The sequence below is a fragment of the Loxodonta africana genome, chromosome 1, assembly GCF_030014295.1.
Source record: "Loxodonta africana isolate mLoxAfr1 chromosome 1, mLoxAfr1.hap2, whole genome shotgun sequence".
In the NCBI taxonomy this organism is placed as follows: Eukaryota; Metazoa; Chordata; class Mammalia; order Proboscidea; family Elephantidae; genus Loxodonta; species Loxodonta africana.
The window spans coordinates 147407373-147426134 of record NC_087342.1 but is presented as its reverse complement, the minus strand read 5'-3'; the positions used below and the strand labels follow the sequence as shown (position 1 = coordinate 147426134).

General features: G+C 44.3%; 1 protein-coding gene and 1 long non-coding RNA gene across 2 annotated transcripts in view; one reads left to right on the top strand and one right to left on the bottom strand.

Annotated features, from left to right (window-relative positions):
- NT5E (5'-nucleotidase ecto) overlaps positions 1 to 17502 on the bottom strand; it is a 46459-nt gene extending 28957 nt beyond the window's left edge. The window contains exons 1-2 of the mRNA XM_064288785.1: positions 17164 to 17502; positions 176 to 398 (exon numbers count right to left, since the gene is read on the bottom strand). Coding sequence (XP_064144855.1) covers positions 176 to 398; positions 17164 to 17502 — 562 coding nt within the window. The remainder of the gene's footprint in view (positions 1 to 175; positions 399 to 17163) is intronic.
- Positions 17503 to 17687: 185 nt separating this feature from the next.
- LOC135231739 (uncharacterized) overlaps positions 17688 to 18762 on the top strand; it is a 33338-nt gene continuing 32263 nt past the window's right edge. Inside the window, exon 1 of the long non-coding RNA XR_010322495.1 lies at positions 17688 to 17856. This is a non-coding gene — a long non-coding RNA (uncharacterized LOC135231739). The remainder of the gene's footprint in view (positions 17857 to 18762) is intronic.

Below are 18762 nucleotides of genomic sequence, written 5' to 3'. Positions count from 1 at the left end.
CATGGAACCCACTAGACTGATTTTATCAATGTCTTCTTAAGTATACCCTTTACCCAGTATCACACATTATTCCAACTTTTATCTACAGTCCCTAAAAAATAATGCCAAGCTCTGATTTAGTGCATCTATTTTCAAGGAATGAGTGCTTTATAGTACTTTTATAAGGAGAAAATACCTGGATTTGAGAGAAAAGGGGTTTCTCTTGAAGTGTAGCCAACAATTCCCACAACTTCACTACCAACATTAAGAATTTTATATGGCAAATAGAGTCCAGATATTTGAGATGCTAGAGGTCCCTCTGCCTTAATGTTAGCACTCAGAATTGGAAATTTGACCCCCTTGAGGAGTGGATCCATCAGTCCTTCTACACCATTGTCGAATTCATGATTTCCCAGGGCCTAGTAGAAAGGAAAGAGAGAAAAAGAATTAGGTACTCTGGAATGTCCAATAAGAGCATTTAAACAATATTACATTAGCCCAAAGTAGAACTGCCCCATAGGGTTTCCAAGAAGTGGCTGGTGGATTCAAACTGCTGACCTTTTGGTTAGCAGCTGAGCTCTTAACCACTGTCACCAGAGCTTCAACATTAGCTCAGTGGCTCCCAAACCTGGCGAGGCTCCATGGTGCAGAGATTCCACGGCCTTGTGTCCACCTCACCTTCATTCCCAGAGATTTTATTCAGTGGGCCTGGGGCAGGGCCCAGGAACGTTCAGATCATCAGGCTGGTCTGAGAATTCTACCTCAGGCCACACACCACAGGAAGTGGACTCAACCTGCTGGAATATCCCCTGGAGAGCTGGTTAGACATCCACTGTCCAGCCATCCCCATCTCATTTCGTCAGTCTGGGGCAGGTTCAAGGGTCTGGGCTGACCAGGCTCTGTTCAGCCTTATCATGCCCTGTTTTCTCTCATAAACACACATCATGTAAACTGCCATCTGCCAGGGAGTGTTATTAAAACCAATAGGATTAAAAAAAATAGGATTTTAGCAGGAGGCAACATGAAATGTATCGCCAACACAAGCAAGAGGTCTCTCTTCCTCGTTGTATCTCCTCAGTCATGATTCCACTATATTCCCACAACTGTTTCTTCCCAAGGACTCCAGTGGTCCTCTCATTCTACTGGGAAAATAAAGATCCCAAAAGCCAAGGAGGAAATAGCATTCTCCGTATTTGCTGTGTGGTACTGGCTTCGCCCTCGGTAACATCAGGGCTACCTTTTGCTTCATCTCCAGCAATTACACATCCAAGAACTCCACGGTGAGATGAACATGTGACTCTTCCACCCCTTTCTTCATTGTCTACCAGGAATAAGCTCATCTCCTCTAGGCACCTACCCCCTTTTTCTGGCTGCTAAGACTGTTTTGCTAACTTATAACAGCGAAATCTCACTTTCTAAACACCATACCTGATGTTGCTTAACTTCGTAGGTCATTTAGGAACAGGTCTGGATGTGCTAGGTGGTGACCCCTCAAACTAAATTAGGGCCTTTGTGTATTCTCTTTTAGCCTACACCTCCCACTTTCTTCCTTCCATATTGGTGGGGTCATTCATTTATGCCTGTCTTCATTTTTTTTTTTTTTTCTGCATGGGTCGAGTGCTCCCTGTGCCACCATGTCCCCCCACCTCTGTGCTGCGCAGTGCCGTATCCCCCTCACCTGGCACACAGGCACTCACTGAGTATCTGTGGCACAAATAATTGTGTGTAATATGTTTCTATGAAGAAAGTGACAAAATATCTTTAAATGTCCATATATTTGTCTCCTTTATTAACTTTAGGATTTCTGAATTTGCCTGTTCCCCCAACTCTAACTATCTACCCATTTTTACTTCTTCCTCTTACTGAATTAACTTCCCTTTTAAATGCTTATCTGTTTTTAAAGCTTTTCCCAGTCTTTGGAAACTGTCTTTTTCTCTTCTATTGTTAGAATGTCATGGCTTCCTCCTATGGTGAAATAAATCCTCTTTATCTTATTACCATAACTAGCTTGCTTAACTGTAAAGTTTATTTTAAAAGAATGTTTCTATAGAAAGGTTATTTCACTTGCCATCCACTTTGTAACTTACCAGCAACATTACCTTTCTAGCATTTGACAATAACTGAAATTATATTCTCCATTTATTTGTTCCTTGTTAATGCCCCTCCCCACCAAGTGCAACTCCCCTGAAAGTATGGCTTTTTCGCCTCTTTGTCTCTGTGAGGAGAAGAGCCCCTGATTCATGGTGTTCAATAAACACTTGTGGATGGACCAACCCAATGATCTTGTTCACATCCACATCTTCAATTCCAAATTGAAAGCTCCAGCTAAGACTTTTCTCTTGACCTTTAGATCTGTATGTCCAAATGCCACGGAGAGATTTCCCCCAGATGTCTCACAGGCACCCTGTCATGGATTGAATTATGTCTCCCCCAAAATGTGTGTATTAACCATGATTCCCAGTATTCCGTGGTTGTCCTTTTTGTGATTGTAATTTATGTTAAAAAGGATTAGGGTGGGATTATAATACCCTTACCAGGTCATATCTCTGATGCAATATAAAGGGAGTTTCCCTGTGGTGTAGCCTGCATCACCTTCTATCTCTCGAGAGATAAAAGGAAAGGGAAGTGAGCAGAGAGTTGGGAACCTCATACCACCAAGAAAGCAGTGCCGGGAGCAGAACGCATCCTTTGGACCTGAGGTTCCTGCGCTGGGATGCTCCCAGACCAAGAGGTTGATGACAAGGACCTTCCTCCAGAGCGGACAGAGAAAGAAAGCCTTCCCCTGGAGATGATGCCCTGAATTTGAACATGTAGCCTACTTGACTGTGAGAGGACAAATTTCTCTTTGTTAAAGCCATCCACTTGTGGTATTTCTGTTATAGCAGCACTAGATGACTGAGACACACCCCAAGATTACCATGCTCAAAGTCCCCTCCTCTGAGATTCCCCATCTTGGTTCATGGTGCCACCGTCTACCTAGTCAATAAAGCTAATACCCTGGAGCAGCTTGAACGCTTTCCCTCCCTTTCCCTCCAGCACCCCTCTCTTTACTCGTTGTTGTTAGTTGCGGTGGAGTCGATTCTGACTCATAGTGACCCAGTGTGTGCACAGTAGAACTGTTCCATAGACTTTTCAAGGCTGTGATCTTTCAGAAGTAGATTGCCAGGCATGTCTTTCAAGATGTCTCTGGGTGGGTCTGAACCACCAACCTTTCGGTTAGTAGTCAAGTGCTTAACCATGTGCGCTCCCAGGGACTCCTCTCTTTACCTACATGTCCCATTTTCCTTCCAGCCCATTGTTACTGCCTTAGTGCTGTCTTCACCATTCTCTCCTGGACCACTGCAACAGCTTCCTAACTGGGCTTTCAGCTTCATCATCCCCTTCTCTAAAGCGCTCTTCATATTGTTGCCAGAATAATCTTTCTAAAATGCAGGCCTGATCTTGTCACTCTCGACCTCATGGTCTTACATAAACTGCCCTTATGATAAAATTCAACATCCTGAGCAGGAGCCATGAAGGCTCTTTTAGATCTGGCCTTGCCTTCCCTGCCCACCTCCCCACCCAGCCTCATCTCTGACATTCACCCCTCATGTGCAAGGCAATGAGACAGAGAGGATCTGCCATGTAGGGGCAGTGATCTGGGGCACGTTTCTAAACCCTGGTTTCCTCTAAAAGGGCAGTGAATAATACAGAAGTTGTAATGGAAATGAGCCAACATTTACACAGCCCTTGCCACACACCAGCATCCAGCAAAGTGACTGTGTATAGAAAATCTGGTTTCATAGCGTGAGGTTGGTACTATTATCACCCTCATTTTACAGATGAGAAAAAGTGAGGCCTGAGAAGTTAAATGAATTGGTCGAGGTTACACAAGTAGTAAGTGGTGGAGCCGGTATTACAACGACTTCTGTTTGATTCCAAAGTTTTTAATCTTTATGTTTGGATGTAAATGGCTTTGCACAAGGCCTAAAACATAGTGAACACTTAAAAAAATTTTCTAACTACTTGCAGTTTCCCATGCTCTCACTTATCTTTATACATTTGTATATGAGAGGTAGGGAGGTGGGTAGATAGATAATGTAATCGTTGAGGTTCTGTGTCTACTTGGCTGGGCCGAGATTCTCAGTCGTCTGGCAGTTACGATGTAGTCAGGCAGTCGTATAATGATGTAATCATTTCCATGATGAGATCTGATATAATGTAATCATGTCCATGATGGGATCTGCTGTGAGTAGCCAATCAGTCCATCCAATATAGGTGGGCTTTCTGGCAAGGCTCCTGGGCTTTTGTTTCCTCTGGATCTTGCAGCTGGCTCCTGTTTGTCTGACTTCTGGTTCTTGGAACTTTAGCTAGCAGCTTACTTGCCGCCTTGCCTGCCGATCTTGGTTCGCCAGCCCCTGCAGCTAGCTACATGAGTCAGAAGAAGCCTCCAGTCTGACCCACAGACTTGGGACTTTCTAACCTCTACAACCACATGAGCCATTTCCTTGATATAAATCTCTTTCTATATATATTTATACACTTTACTGGTTTTGCTTTTCTAGAGAACTCAGCCTGAGACAGATACATATCAGTTGCCATCAAGTCGATTCCAACTCATGGTGACCCCATGTGTGTCAGAATACAACCGTGTTCCATTGTGTTTTCAGTAGCTGAGTTTTTGGAATATATCACCAGGCCTTTCTTCCAAGGTGCCTGTGGGTGGACTCAAATCACCAACCTTTCGGTTAGCAGCTGAGTACGTTAACCATTTACACCCCCCAGGGACTCCAATAGATAGATAGAAGGGATATTCCCTCTCTTTGTAATGCATGTAAACTGCCTTATCAACTAATGGCTTCAGCTCCTGAAGTCTGATGGCCCTTCTAGAGGACAGACTGCCCAAGAACCCTTTATTGCTCTCCTGTCTGAGTTACACGTCCTTCCTCTGCTCTGATGGCCATCTCTGTGCAGCCCTGCTGACCTTTTATCTGCCCATGGAGTAGTCAGCCCCTTTAGAGCGTGGCCTTTCTCTCAGTATCTTCCGATGTCCAGTGCAGCCCCTGGAGTATAGCAAGGGTGCACTGTTAGCAAATAAATGAGTAAACAGAAGCATCTCTAACAAATATACTGTCTTTCTGCAAGACATAGCTAACTTTTCCTACAAAAATTAACTCAGAAAAATTCATTTCTTAACACTAAGTTTCTTTAGAAACTCTTATTTTCATTTCCTCACCTTGACTTTCTCCTACTCGTTTTTCTTTTATTGCACGAATTAGAGCTTAATTATTTATCGGGTCTTTAGAAGAAGGATCATGTCATTCATCTTAGGGCACCAAGCTGCCACCACACTGCTGGCATTAAATAAATTGATCTTATTTATTCATATCTATTATTTTTATTAACAACATGAAAACACCTCAGAAAAATTCCGTCCAAGGGAAGAACATGGAGTAATAAAAGACAGAACGGCATAACAGAGCAGATCAATCTTTCCATGTTCTTTTACATTTTATAGGGCTTTTGTAGTACAAACATACCCATTGCCGTCAAGTCAATTCCTACTCATAGCAACCCTATAGGACAGAGTAGAACTGCCCCACCGAGTTTCCAAAGAGTGGCTGGTGGATTCGAACTGCCAACCTATTGGTTAGCAGCCATAGCACTTAACCTCTACGCAGCACAAACATAGGAGATTTTAAAAATCACCTTGTAGAATTATCCCTCCTTTTATGGTCCTCTCTGAAAATTCTCACCCAATTTCCATTGTGTGCTTGTTAATTTTTTGTCTCTCTGTCCACTGTCTCCCTTCATGACTTTTACAATTAATCCTGATTTTAGCTAAACTGCTACTTATCACTTACTGTTTTAATCCTTGCCTTAGGCAAGCAATTTCCCTGACCTTAAATGTGTGTATGTGCAGGCACTCTCTCTCCCTCTTTCATTTGTAATTTTGAGCTTATATATTCGCTAACCCTATTCATTCACTACTCCTAATCCTATGACAACTTCTTGAATTTTTACTATAAACACTACATTTCACCAAATGCACTTTTCTGCAATTTAAGGGAGCTGATTCTAGCAAAATGATCTTCATCAGTAGCTCCAACACCAGAATCATAGAAATATAAGCATCTGGCCCAGCTCCTGCTCCTCAGCCCCACCACTTTCTTTGTGCAGGTGAAGGGTCATAACACTTTTTTTTTTTTTTTTAAAGAACTGATGATCTTATATGAAACCATACTCTCTACCTAGTACAGTTCAGTAATTTCTACCACCCACACATCTGAAATGTTGCCTGCTTTTTAAAGCCTAAAACAAATGAAAATGAAAGGATAAAAGAAAATTAGAATCTGGTAAAATAAAACTAGGAAATCCATTTATTCCTTAATTCTTCAGGGACTCAAAACCCTATTATTACTGTGAAATAAACTCTTAGTTCAAGCTGTCTTTCACACCTCCTGTTAGGTGTTTCTTAATGTGGATAGTTTATAAAAGCCCAGTGGTTTGGAGATCCCTCTGTTGACTAAGGGTAAGGCCCAGACAGTTTTTCAGGTCATATGAATCAGCAATGGAAGAATGAAGATATTCAAAGATTTCTGAATCTAAATTTCTTGATTTAATTATTAAAAACACCCCATAGTTAGGAGTGAGGGGAAGCCTGTGTCTGAATTTCGTTTGTAATTCATACAAATTCTATATACAGGCCAAAGTCCATGTTCCCTTTGGGGACAGCAATTTCCTTACTTAGAAAATTTTTCTGGTAATTATGGGGTGATCGAATCCCTATTTATTTATTTCCAATGAACTGTATGCTAAAAAATAAAAAAAAATTCAATTATCATCTCTTGAATATCAAATTAAATGGAAGGCACCCTGTACCTACTCAAGTTGAAATGCCAACAAATGTACAATATCATAATCTTTCCCACTGAGTTTGAACTGAACCTCAGAATCCTTCTTATCCTTATTAACAGGTAGTTACTGTCAATCAACTAAAGATGGTACTTCCTTGCACTAAGATAATAATATAATCCTGAGATATATTTAAACGCATCTTTAGCAAGTAAAAAATGCAAGAAGTAATATTTTCAAATAAAGAGGAAAAGAGTCCTTTCTAATTTTTCTGTCTCATGAGGAATGCACTTTTGGTCCACAAATAGCATACATGGAATGCTGAACCGAACTTAGCAGTTACACTGGCACATATTGCCTGACCACACTGTTCTCGGGGGCAACGTACCAATTTTCATGTTGTTTCATTCCCTAAAGCTCTTCCTAGGAGGAGCTACTATTTATTCATTTACTCTTTTCATCCGTAAGCAAATGCTTCCATTGGTAGCAAGTAAATCGATGAATGAAAGACATAATTAGAACACTTCTCAGGGTGACAGTAAGGGAAGTGGAAGCAGTTGGTGTGAGAGTGGGTCAGAGGAGAATTAGGCCTGAACCTTGACCCTGGTGTTTCTCACGGTCTGCAGGAGGCAGCACAGGAGTCAGTGAAAACCCGATGGCCTTCCATGAAGGCCTCCATTATTCTGGAATGTTTTCTTATCACAGAGAAATGTCCCACTTTCTGATTTCTCCAGTTATAGTTGATTGATGGAAGCAGCCTCTCTTCCTTGTTACTAAGCAATATGTATTAATTGATTTTCATAACCCATTTAAAATGTGTCTTGATAAATATTAGGAGCTTGCGTGGTCCAAGCAGTTTGGGATCTACTGCTAATCTAAAGGTTGGCAATTCGAACCCTCCCACTTGTGCCATGGGAAAAAGGCCTGGCAATCTGCTTCCATAGAGATTACAGACAAGAAAACCCCACGGAGCTCAGTTCTACTCTGTAACACATGAGGTCGCCATGAATTGGAATCAACTCGACGGCAACGGGTTTGTATTTTTGTTTTGATACATATTTACTGAATGAATGACTGATGAATTGATAAATAATTCATAAAGAGAATTAATGAATTCCTAAGGGTGGAGATATTGATCGCTCAGCCCCTGGGTCAGTTGCCACCCGTAGCCTCGTCCATGTCACCCAGAATTCTGTACAAATATCATCACTTTCTTTTTGTGCTATAACGGAAATAAAGGTTGAAAACACTGACTCTCTGGCCTCAGGTAATAAACTGGTAAAAACGCCCGCTGATGAATGAAAGCCTCTGATGAATGGACAGAGCAGCCACAGAGTGGTAATTTTAGCAAGAAACTAAGCCACAAAAGTCAAGCAAACCACAAAGCCCTGAAAGCTGAAAAAGCCTACGGACCATGAACCAGTGAGGCCTACGCCTTGGCCAGAGACTGCATTCTCAACTGGAACATGTATGCCCCCAAATAAAGCTGTGGAAAAAGAGGTCACGGTGGTCCAGCTCTGCTGAGCTCCCGCTGTAGCCTCTCTGGCTAGTTTTCTGCAACTCCAACTCATGGTGACCCATGTGTGTCAGAGCAGAACTGTGCCCCAAAGGGTTTTCAATGGCTGATATTTTGTAAATAGACCATCAGGCCTTTCTTCCGAGGCACCATTGGGTGCACTCAAATCTCCAGTCTTTCGGTTAGCAGCTGAGTGCATTAATCATTTGGGTTACAGGCAGTGTAAAAATGTGCCGGCCTGGGAGGGGGCAGGTAGGCCAAAGGTCTGAACGTAATTTTTCTTGCTTCAGGAGACACTACACAGAGTTGCCTGGGAGTGATCTGATGGTGACTGCACTTTCTCTCCCACCCCTCCCCATGGATTCCACTGTTCTCCATCCCCTCGGCCCCAGAGTCCCCTGCAAGGTCAACCACCACTTACTCCCAGTCATCCCATGAATAAGACACAAATGAGAGGCACATGGTTTTAAGTTTCTGGAGCCACATACAGTAGGAAGCACCTGGAGAAGCAGTGAACAGCTGAGCAGCTGCGATCATTTTCACCACCCACTCTCCATACCCAGCCAGCTGCACAGTCCTCTTGCTTCCCTTCCTAACCATCCCTTCAACTGGTCTTCTCTTCCACCCACTCCCATTGCCCATTCTGCCTCATTGCCTCTCACCAGGACCATTTCCAGGGTCTCCCAGCCTGTCTCCCTGCCACCTGGCTCAACACCTCCAACTCATCCACCACGGGTCGCCAGGACACACATTAGCTGTTTCTCATCCTTGCTTTCAGTCTCGCAAAGGTTTCCCATTTCCTGCTGAAACTGAAGTGCTTACTCTTAGAAACACCAAATGAGGCCTTCCCTCATCTTCCAGCTAATGCCCTTTCAGGTGCCCTAAGCTCCAGGAAAGGGGGCAGTGGTGGTTCAGTGGTAGAATGATTGCCTTCCACGTGGGAGACCTGGGTTTGATTCCCGGTCAATGCACGTCCTGCACAGCTATCACCTTTCTGTCAATGGAGGCTCCTGTATTGCTACAGTGCTAAATGGGTTCCAGTAGAGCTTCCAGACTAAGACAGACTAGCCAGAAAGGCCTGGTGACCTATTTCAGAAAATCAACCAATGAAAACCCTATGGATCACAATGGTCTGGGATGGCACAGGGCCAGGCAGTGTTTCGTTCCATTGTGCCATGAGTCAGGGGCTGACTTGATGACAGTGGCTAACAACAAGTGCGTGGAACACTAAATCACCCAGATGCAATGAGCTGCTTAAGATGCAGCTCAAGCGTCGCTTCCTTGAGAAGCCTCTGTGACACCCCCACTGTAGATACACATCTCTTGTGTTTCCATTGTACCTTGTCACCTGTCACTAACAGCACTTGTACTCTCTGCACTGTCTGCTCCCACGTCTTTCTCCCAGAGTCAGGAGTGGGGTCGAAAGCCCCTGCATCCTTGGCGACAGCAACCAAGCACCTGGCACCAGTGCCCAGCAGCTGCTCACCGGATGAAAAATAAAACCACTCACTCTGTCTGCTCCATTTCAATGGGCTCCATTTTCATGCATGATTTGGTATATGGCTGTGCAAAACTTTTCAGAAGAAGGTGAGTTATGAGACAAATACAGTAAACAGTAGTTAAGCAATAGCTTAGATGTAATGAGAGAAGTCAAGTTGCTGGGAAGCAGGTATAAAGTTTAGCCAACCGCATTGCTATTCACAGTCTGACCCTCTGAGTGCAGTCACCCTGGTTCTCTTGTTTTCATTGTCTGTATTTGTATTTACAAGTTACCTTTATATGTTTACTGATATCTTATTTTCACTTGTTTGTGAATGGAACAGATATATGTTTAAAAAGGTTTGTTGAACCATTGTGTGTGTGTGTCTTGTGTGTGTACATAAGCATTATTGAGAGTCCACAATGGAAATCAGTGAGAAAACATAACTTTGTGAAAAAAGCAATCTTCTTGTGTGACCAGCTATATGTTCTATCAAAGGACACGCATATTTGAATTAGAAAGGGGACTGTTCATAGCCTGTTTCATTCATAGAGCACTATGAAAAAATATCAATAAATTTAACATAAGAGAACATCAGCATAGAAAAGGTTTTTTAAAGACAAAAAGAAATATGGATAGGTAACACTTTTATGCTACATGGCCAGGCACTGTTCACATATTTACTTAACAAATCCTTAAATGTGGCAGGTGCCATTATTTCCCTTTTTCATAGATGGGGAAATGGAGGCACAGAGCTCCCACAGTTAGTAAGTGACAGAGCTGGGATGTGAACAGAGGTAGTCAGGCTTTAGCATCCATGCCCTTAACGAATCTGCCAGTAAAATAACCATATGGAGGACACGAATATCATTGAACCACAACTCACTAGTTCCTTACAGGGTTCCAGACTGCCAAGTAACCAAACCACGGTCTTTGTTTTCAGGAAGCTGATAGACAAGATGAAAGCACACGTCTGTCCATCCACCCGTCCATCCATTCATCCATCCATCCCTCTGTGCAAATATCCATTCGTTATGAAATGTCCCCTTCCTAACTCAGATATGCTTGGTGTCCTTTGGTAGAGTAAATAAATGGTTAGTCACTGGAACAGATTTCCAGCAGAAAGAAACTTATCACAAAGTTCTATTTTTGCAATAATGTTCACTCACACACACAAGACACACATACAACAGTTCAACAAAACCTTTTTAAAAATATCTGTTCCATTGACAAACAAGTGCCAATAAACTATCAGTACACACATAAAGGTAGCTTGTGAGAACCACAGCGAGGAGCCCGAGTGAGACAGCCAGGTAAAGACAGGAGCTACACTGCCCATTAAGACACTGAAGGGCCTCAGAGGGAGCTTCACCATCAGGGAAAGCCTACGGGCAAATGGCAAATGAGGGAATGAAAACAAGTAGGGCAAGGCAGCCAAAAATGTTCCAAGAGAGGATTAACCATGATGTTTGAAGAAAAACAAAGGAAAGGAGAGTTGCTTTAAGAGGAGTGCAGGATGCAAGATGGCAGAAGAAAAGAATTTTTTAATCCAGAGAAATCATTTGTAACAATGTCAAATTATCATTTGTCAGAAAGTGCCACAGATTTATTTAGCTAGTCATTTATACACTAGCATATTCCATAAGGGACTGGAGCTTGAAAGTCACAGCCACAGGATGGGGTGGGGGCTGATCAGATCTCTGACGCTTAGGGATCCATGACCCTGGAGGTGTTTGCATCTTCTGAGGTCTTGGCCTAGGAATAATTAGTAATTTTTTTGCCTTTTTAAAAATAGCATTGCCTTCAGGATCTCTCTTTCAGGCTTCCCAAACTCGCATCGCTAATTTGTCTTCCCAAGTAGGGCTTTGTTATTCAAGATAAAGTGATTTGGAGAGTTTCCTTAACCTGAGAGATCTTTTCAGCTCTTGAATATAAACACTCTACCTTTCTCAGGAATTATGTTTTTGAGGAAGGCCCAGAAACACACTCCCTTTCTATTTGGGCACCTATAGTAAGTATGAGGGCCCAATGTGTCTTTTACAAACCAGATCTTGAGCTCTAGGACCCTGTGCTCAACTGTTGAAATTTCAGCCCATTTGCTTTGCTCTGTTTATCCCCTCTGCTTCATAGATCTTACCCAGCCCCTCTATGTGGTTAAGACCCATTGCCACTGAGTCAGTTTCCGCTCATGGTAATTTTTCCAACAGCTGTAATTTTTATGGAAGCAGATTGCCCGGTCTTTCTTCTGCAGTACCACTGGGTGGGTTCGAATCACCCACTTTAGGTCAGTAGTCAAGCACAAACTGATCACACCACCCAGGGACCTAAACAAATCAAAAGATGCCCAAACTTAGTAGCTATTGGAAAATTACAAAATAAAACAACAATGAGATGTCATTTTTAAACCTTTTAGAAAGCTAGATAGAGCTACCAGGTAAAGATATGGGGTACCCACATGAGGACATCTGGAGCAGCATAAACTGTGGAGGCAGGGAGCTGGAGGCAATCTCCAACTGGGCACCCAGACTGTCGATGGGTAAAATGAAATGATACTACAGAGCATGGCGCAACAACATGGCGCAACACGACAGAATTTCATATAACAGCGTGAGGAATCACAAACACAATGAGTTTAGAGAAAACAAGCAACAGAATGAGTTGAGTAACAGGTCTATTTACATAGTTTAAAAACCCAAGTGCACAGAGAAACAAAAAGATGTAAATGAAAACATTAGAATGGCTGTCTATGCAGGAGATCAAGAGTGGTGACAAAAGGAACTGACAAAAACCTGATAATCCTGTTCTCAAGGATAAGGCAGGGGCCACAGTGCCCACCCTTATTGCTCACTCAGGCATTCGGGGGCAATTTGCTAAAGCTAAAGCTGCAGGCTTTTGGACAGAGAGTGAGCTTATGGGTTGGTGCCTCATAATCAGGTGATGGGGGGTAAGAGTTAGGGCCAGCACCCCACAATGGCGGTGGGAGAGGGAGTGGGAGCAGTTAGAGAGGAGGCAGCCCCCCGGGGGGCACAAGAAAACCAAAAAACCCAAACTTATTGCTTTTGAGTCCATTCTGACTCATAGTGACCCTATAGGACAGAGCAGTACTGCCCCACAAGGTTCCCAAGGAGCAGCTGATGAATTCAAACTGCCAACCTTTTAGTTAGCAGCCATAGCTTTTAACCACTGCGCCATCAAGGCTACAGGGCAAGCACAAGAGACTATCCTCCTCACACCTGCCTCGGTGCTAAGAACACCACTTCTGAAGATGAATCCCTGTGGGCTTTGCATTTTGAGGGAATTTCATAAAACTGCTCAATGAGTTAACATTAAGAATAGTTTAGACAACAGAACCTTGAAAGCATGATGTTGTGTGAAGTAGACCAATCACAAAAAGAAAAATATTATATGATCTTACTAATACGAAATACATAGAATGCAAAAATGCATAGAGATCAAAGTGTAATATTAGTTACCAGGGGTGGGAAGGAAGGCGAAAGGGGCAATCATTGTTTGGGAAGCACTGAGTTCCTGTTTATGGTGATGGAAAATTTGGCAAAGGACATTGGTGATGGTTGCAGAACATGACTGAATGTAATTGGTGTCACTGAACTGTACACATGAAAAATGTTGAATTGGCAAATGTGCTATCTATGTTTTTACAACAACAATAGTACTTTTTAAAAAAGAAGAGTTTAGACAATGGGATATAGAAAAGATAGTGATGGGGACCACAGGGTGAGTCAAGGTAGACTGTGCACCAGGCTGCCAGAATCAGATAAACCATAGACGCAAGAGCCAAACCTTCCCTTCCTTACAATTGGGCGGTGGGGGGCGGGGGGAGGTGATGGTGGGGGAAACAGGGCACTCAGAACTAACATTTACCGAGTGCTTACTATGAGCCAGCACGGCACTAGAGATTCTTACATTACCTCATGTACTGCTCACAAAAATTCTCGGTGGTGGGGTAATCATTCTTGCTTTACAGTTAAGAAATACGAGGCCAGAGAAAGTAACCAGGCCAAGGGCACCGCTGTCTTTCTCCTGCCTCAGGGGACACCAGCCTCTCCTTGGAGACAGCTATACCTACTAGCTAGCTTTTGCCTCCCTGCCTAGCAGCTGGGCCTGGGGGGTTTCCAGAACTATCAGAATGACTCCAGCTCTCACTGGGACATGGCAGGTCTAGGAAGTCTACACCTCCTTGGAGGCTCCTGTTGTAGAGGACTCCTGGGTTTAAGTCAAACTCTAGGGACTTCATCTTCGCCCTCCCATATGCTTGAGTCTTGATATGGCTTCTCTAAACCAGGTCCAGGTTCCAGAGAACTGCAGATTCCCTTCCACAACTATTTTCCATTCTGATCCGAATCTCCAGCTTCCAGGGATTCAGGACTTGGTAGTGGTGGGGGGGGGGGAGCGCAGAAGGGGAGGCTCGGCAGAACAGCCACAAATTCCCTGGGAATGGTATAATGTAAGCAAAATGACAGTGAGAAATCTCTGTAAGAGTAGGAAATACAGCAGAGCTTTATCAAGTGTTTTAGCATTACAAGATCTAGGATTTTATGCAGGCCAAATCATTCTATTCGTCAAACCCCCCCAAACTGCACAGAGTAAGTCCTGATGAGATGCTATCAAGAACATGGCCATCAGCCTTACCATTTAATCTCCTCCTCCTCCTTACCCCTGCCAACATTTTTTAAGTGGCCTATTTTTTCCCTCAGGCCCTAGTCTGATTATCTTGAGCAGAACTTGAAAGTGATTCAATCCAACAAATACTGTTAACATTCTCGGTTGTGGTGGGCTGTGACTTGTAACAGATTGTCAAGGCCTCACCCAGAAGCCCTGTCGTAAACACTTGAAATAATTAATATCATGAGCTCAATTTAACTAAAGAGAAAATGCTATTATTAGGGGAAACTAGCCCTGGTGGCACAGTGGTTAAGAACATGGCTGCTAACCAAAAAGGTAATTACTTTGAATCCACCAACTGCTCTTTGGGAATCCTATATGGCAGTTCTACTCTGTCCTATAGGGTCACTATGACCCTATCGACTCAATGGCAATGGGAGGGAATTCTGAATTTTATTTTCACCAAAAGTTTACACAACTGTGGAGAAAAGAGTGTCAGAAAAAGAAGTTTATTCCACTCTTCTGGGAGGAAATGAAGATGTCAACTACCAACAATTCACTTCTATAAATATTTATTTTTTCATTACTGTGTGGAGATACTGAGGCTAAGAGACCACTAAAAAAAAAAAATTTTTTTTTTTTTTTTTTTTTAAGAGACCACAGACTTCTTTAAATCTACAATTCTGTGGAAGCTAAATGCTGGGGAGGTCCCCAGATGAACTGTGGAGCTTAAGAGTCTGTCTGAATTGCTGCTATTCTGAGTTTTCCGATACTATCAACATCAACAGTCAGAGTGGACAGGAGCCCTCTGTCCTTTTCTCAACTCATTAAAATATGACCTGCTTCCTTGTTGAAAAAAACAAACAAAACAAAAACCAAACACCCAAACTGTAACCTCTTATCTTTTTCTGTGCTCTTTTTCCTGTTTCCAGGAAAAAAATACAGCAGTGTGCTTGCCTGACCTCCCGCTGGCTCTTCAGTACCCCAGCCTGGACCACACCGCTCTTTCCCTTCCACACACACGCACTTAGCAGGTTCCTCTGGACTTTCACTCTGCTCTTCCTTTTCTAAAGCTCTTAAGATTTCTTGTACCTAATTTCTCCAGTCTTGCTGAATTACTTTTTTTTTTTAAAAAAAGATGCCCTCAAATCCACTCTGACTCATGGCAGCCCTATGTGTGTCAGAGTAGAACTGTGCTCAATAGATTTTTCACTGGCTGATTTTTCAGAAGTAGATTGCCAGACCTTTCTTCTGAGGTACCTCTGGATGAACTCAAACCTCCAGCCTTTTTTCTGTTAGCAGTTGAAGACTTTAACTGTTGTAGCCACCCAGGGACTCCTGAATCCCTTTACTCTAGGCTTTTACATAGGGTTAAGCTTGAGTGGTTTGATTAAAAAATACATATATATATACTTTTCCATCATACTTACCTATTACTCTGTGAAGCCCTTGTAACACAGTGCCTAAGAGAACGGCTGCTAACCAGTAGGTCTGCAGTTGAAATCCACCTACTCTGTCCTACAGGGTCCCTACTTTGTCCTATAGGGTCACTATGAGTCAGAATCAGCTCAATGGAAATGGGTTTTACCTATTACTCTGTAGCCCTCCTCTCTTCCTTTTCTAGCATTCAGTCCAGAAAGCATAGATAGCTTTTAACTGAGCCTTGGGAGCCTGGACTAAATGCTTGCACATGTTTTAACAGTCCCTTATTGGTCAAGTTGGACTCTTCCTAAAGGTCTGCTGCCAAACTGATGTTATTGCAATCCCAGGATACTGAAATCCTTTGAAGCCCCAGTGTTTTGACATTTTGGCCCTCTCCAAAGTGTTTTTTTTTTTTTTTTTTTTTTTTAAGTTATACTGTAGTGTCTGGCAATAATAAGAACTAACATTTACAGAGTGAGAGGCCATGCATACTATGTCCAGGCAACCCTATAAGGTAGATACCATTATTATTCTGATTTTATAAAGGATGGAACTGAAGCACAGAGAGTGTAAATAATTTGCCCAAGGTCACACAGCCGGAAGGTAGCTAAGCCAGGAATCTGTCCAATGGCTGTGACGTCCAGAATCAAAGGGATCTGGAGTCCACTCTCTTGTGTTTCCATCTTTTTGAGCTGGTGACATTTGCTCAACCTCTTTGACCCTCAGTTTCCTTTCAACAAAATTTAGACAAAACATGCTTTACAACAAATGAGATGCTTCACAGTTCTAGCTCAGTCCCTGGCACTCAATAATTACCAAATCTCCTATGCACCCTAGGTGAAACCCCTTGTAAAGGGCTGGGTCCCGCTCCTCTAAATACCTACACCACACAGTAAAAATCAAAACCAGACCCCTTGCGGTCGATTCTATTCTGACTCATAGGAACCCTATAGGACAGAGTAGAACTGCCCCATAGGGCTTCCAAGGAGCGGCTGGTGGATTTAAACTGCTGGCCTTTTGGTTAGCAGCCGAGCTCTTAACCACTGCGCCACCAGGGTTTTGCATAGTGGGAGTCCAAGAACATCTGCACAGTGAAGACGAATCATCCAATGGACTTCTGTGTCTACATCTATCTGGCACATTCTGGTCTGTGTCGGTTTATTCCCCACATCTCTTTGTGCGTTGTCCTAGGTTTGCCACCCCGTGCCATCCTCTGCTCTCACACGGCTTCTCTCTCCGCCCAGGACTCCTACCCCTACGGCTCCCGAGCCTTCCGGACGCAGCGCGCCCGGGCTGGCCGCGGTCTTACCATGGCATCGTAGGACAGGGCGTTCATAAAGTGCACCACCTCGGCGCCCTTGTACACGGTAAACCAAATGGTGCCCTGGTACTGGTCGCCGGCGTCGAGTAGCAGCACATTGGGCTCGGCGTTGCGGATCTGCTTCACCTTGGTGAAGAGCCGCGCCACGCCGCCCACGCAAAGGCTGGCATTGACACACTTGCCCGAGTCCTCACTGGTCTGCTCCAGCCGGCTGTGCACGTCGTTGGTGTGCAGAATGGTGAGCTCCCAGGCGCCGACCCTGAGCCACAGCAGGGCGCCCAGCGCAAGGAGCTGCTGCACCGGTGCTTGCGGGGCTGCGGAACACATGGCTGCCGCGCGTGGAGCCGGCTGAGGTGCGCCGAGCGCTGCCGGCGCCGGGCTCTGCACCCTGGCCCCGGGGGCGGAGCGGGGCCGCGGTCAGGGGCGGGCTGGAGGCTGACCCCATGGGCGGCACACGCCCGCTCCGTCACCCGATCCTACACAGGCGCCTGGGGCTGTCCGGGCACGGCGGGCGACTAGCACCCGCTCCTTCAGGAACAGTGAGGAGGTTGTTCCCGGCGGAGCGTTGGCCACCGGCCGCGATGCTGGCCGGAGAGGGGAACCTGGGAGCCAAAAATCCTGCTGCGGGTGGGCTGCTATTTCCGGGGTGCAAGGAAGGAGGTGGAGGGGTCTACTCCGCGTGTAAGTCCTAACTGATTTTCGCCAATTTGAGGCACGGATTTTTCTAAAAGAGGAATGAATGTTTTGTGTTGGGCTTGTGATTGTGCGGGATCATCACTTGAAAGTGCGAAAGAGGGAAAAGAGAAGGCGGGAAGATCAGCGGGAAGGCGGGGTGGGGGGGGCCGGGGGGGAGGGGAAGGACAGAAAAAGGAGTTGGTGGGGGAGGCAGAGAGGAGCGGTTTGCTCTTTGGGCGGTGCCAAAAGCGGATTGTGAGACATGCCGACTCTCCCAAGTTTGAAAACGTACCAAGCCTAAATTTGTTAGAGGTAGAATGCCGGAAGCTAAGAAATCTTTCGAATCCAGTCTCTCGTTTATTCACGATTAAAACCTTAGTGATAAAACAGTAGCCGTGCTCTGGCAGCTCTGGAAGTTAAAACGGGCGCAGTGCAGGCCTCCGTTGACTTTCCTAGTCTTTTTTCCAGTCTCGTTCTTGAGGTTTTAATGTGTTAAGGATGCTCGCACTCTCTGTGTCTCTCCTTCCCCCCCACCCCGCATCATATTTTAATGCAAAGCTTTTGTCAAGGAAGACAATAACAGGAATCCATATATTAAATTATTATCATCCTCATCTGTTTATTAATTGCGGAATTTCCCTCTGCTTAACGTTTGTCTCCTGAGTTTAAATTGAATGTAATCAACAGTTTAGTCACTCTAGAGAGACTGGAGAAACCCCCAGAGTATGGCGACTGGACACCTTTTTAGCTCAGTAATGAAGCCACTCCTGAGATTCACCTTTCAGCTAAAAATTAGACAGGCCCATAAAACAAAACGAGACTAAAGGGGCACACCAGCCTAGGGGCAAGGATTAGAAGGCAGGAGGGATCAGGAAAGCTGGTAATGGGGGACCCAAGGTTGAGAAGGGAGAG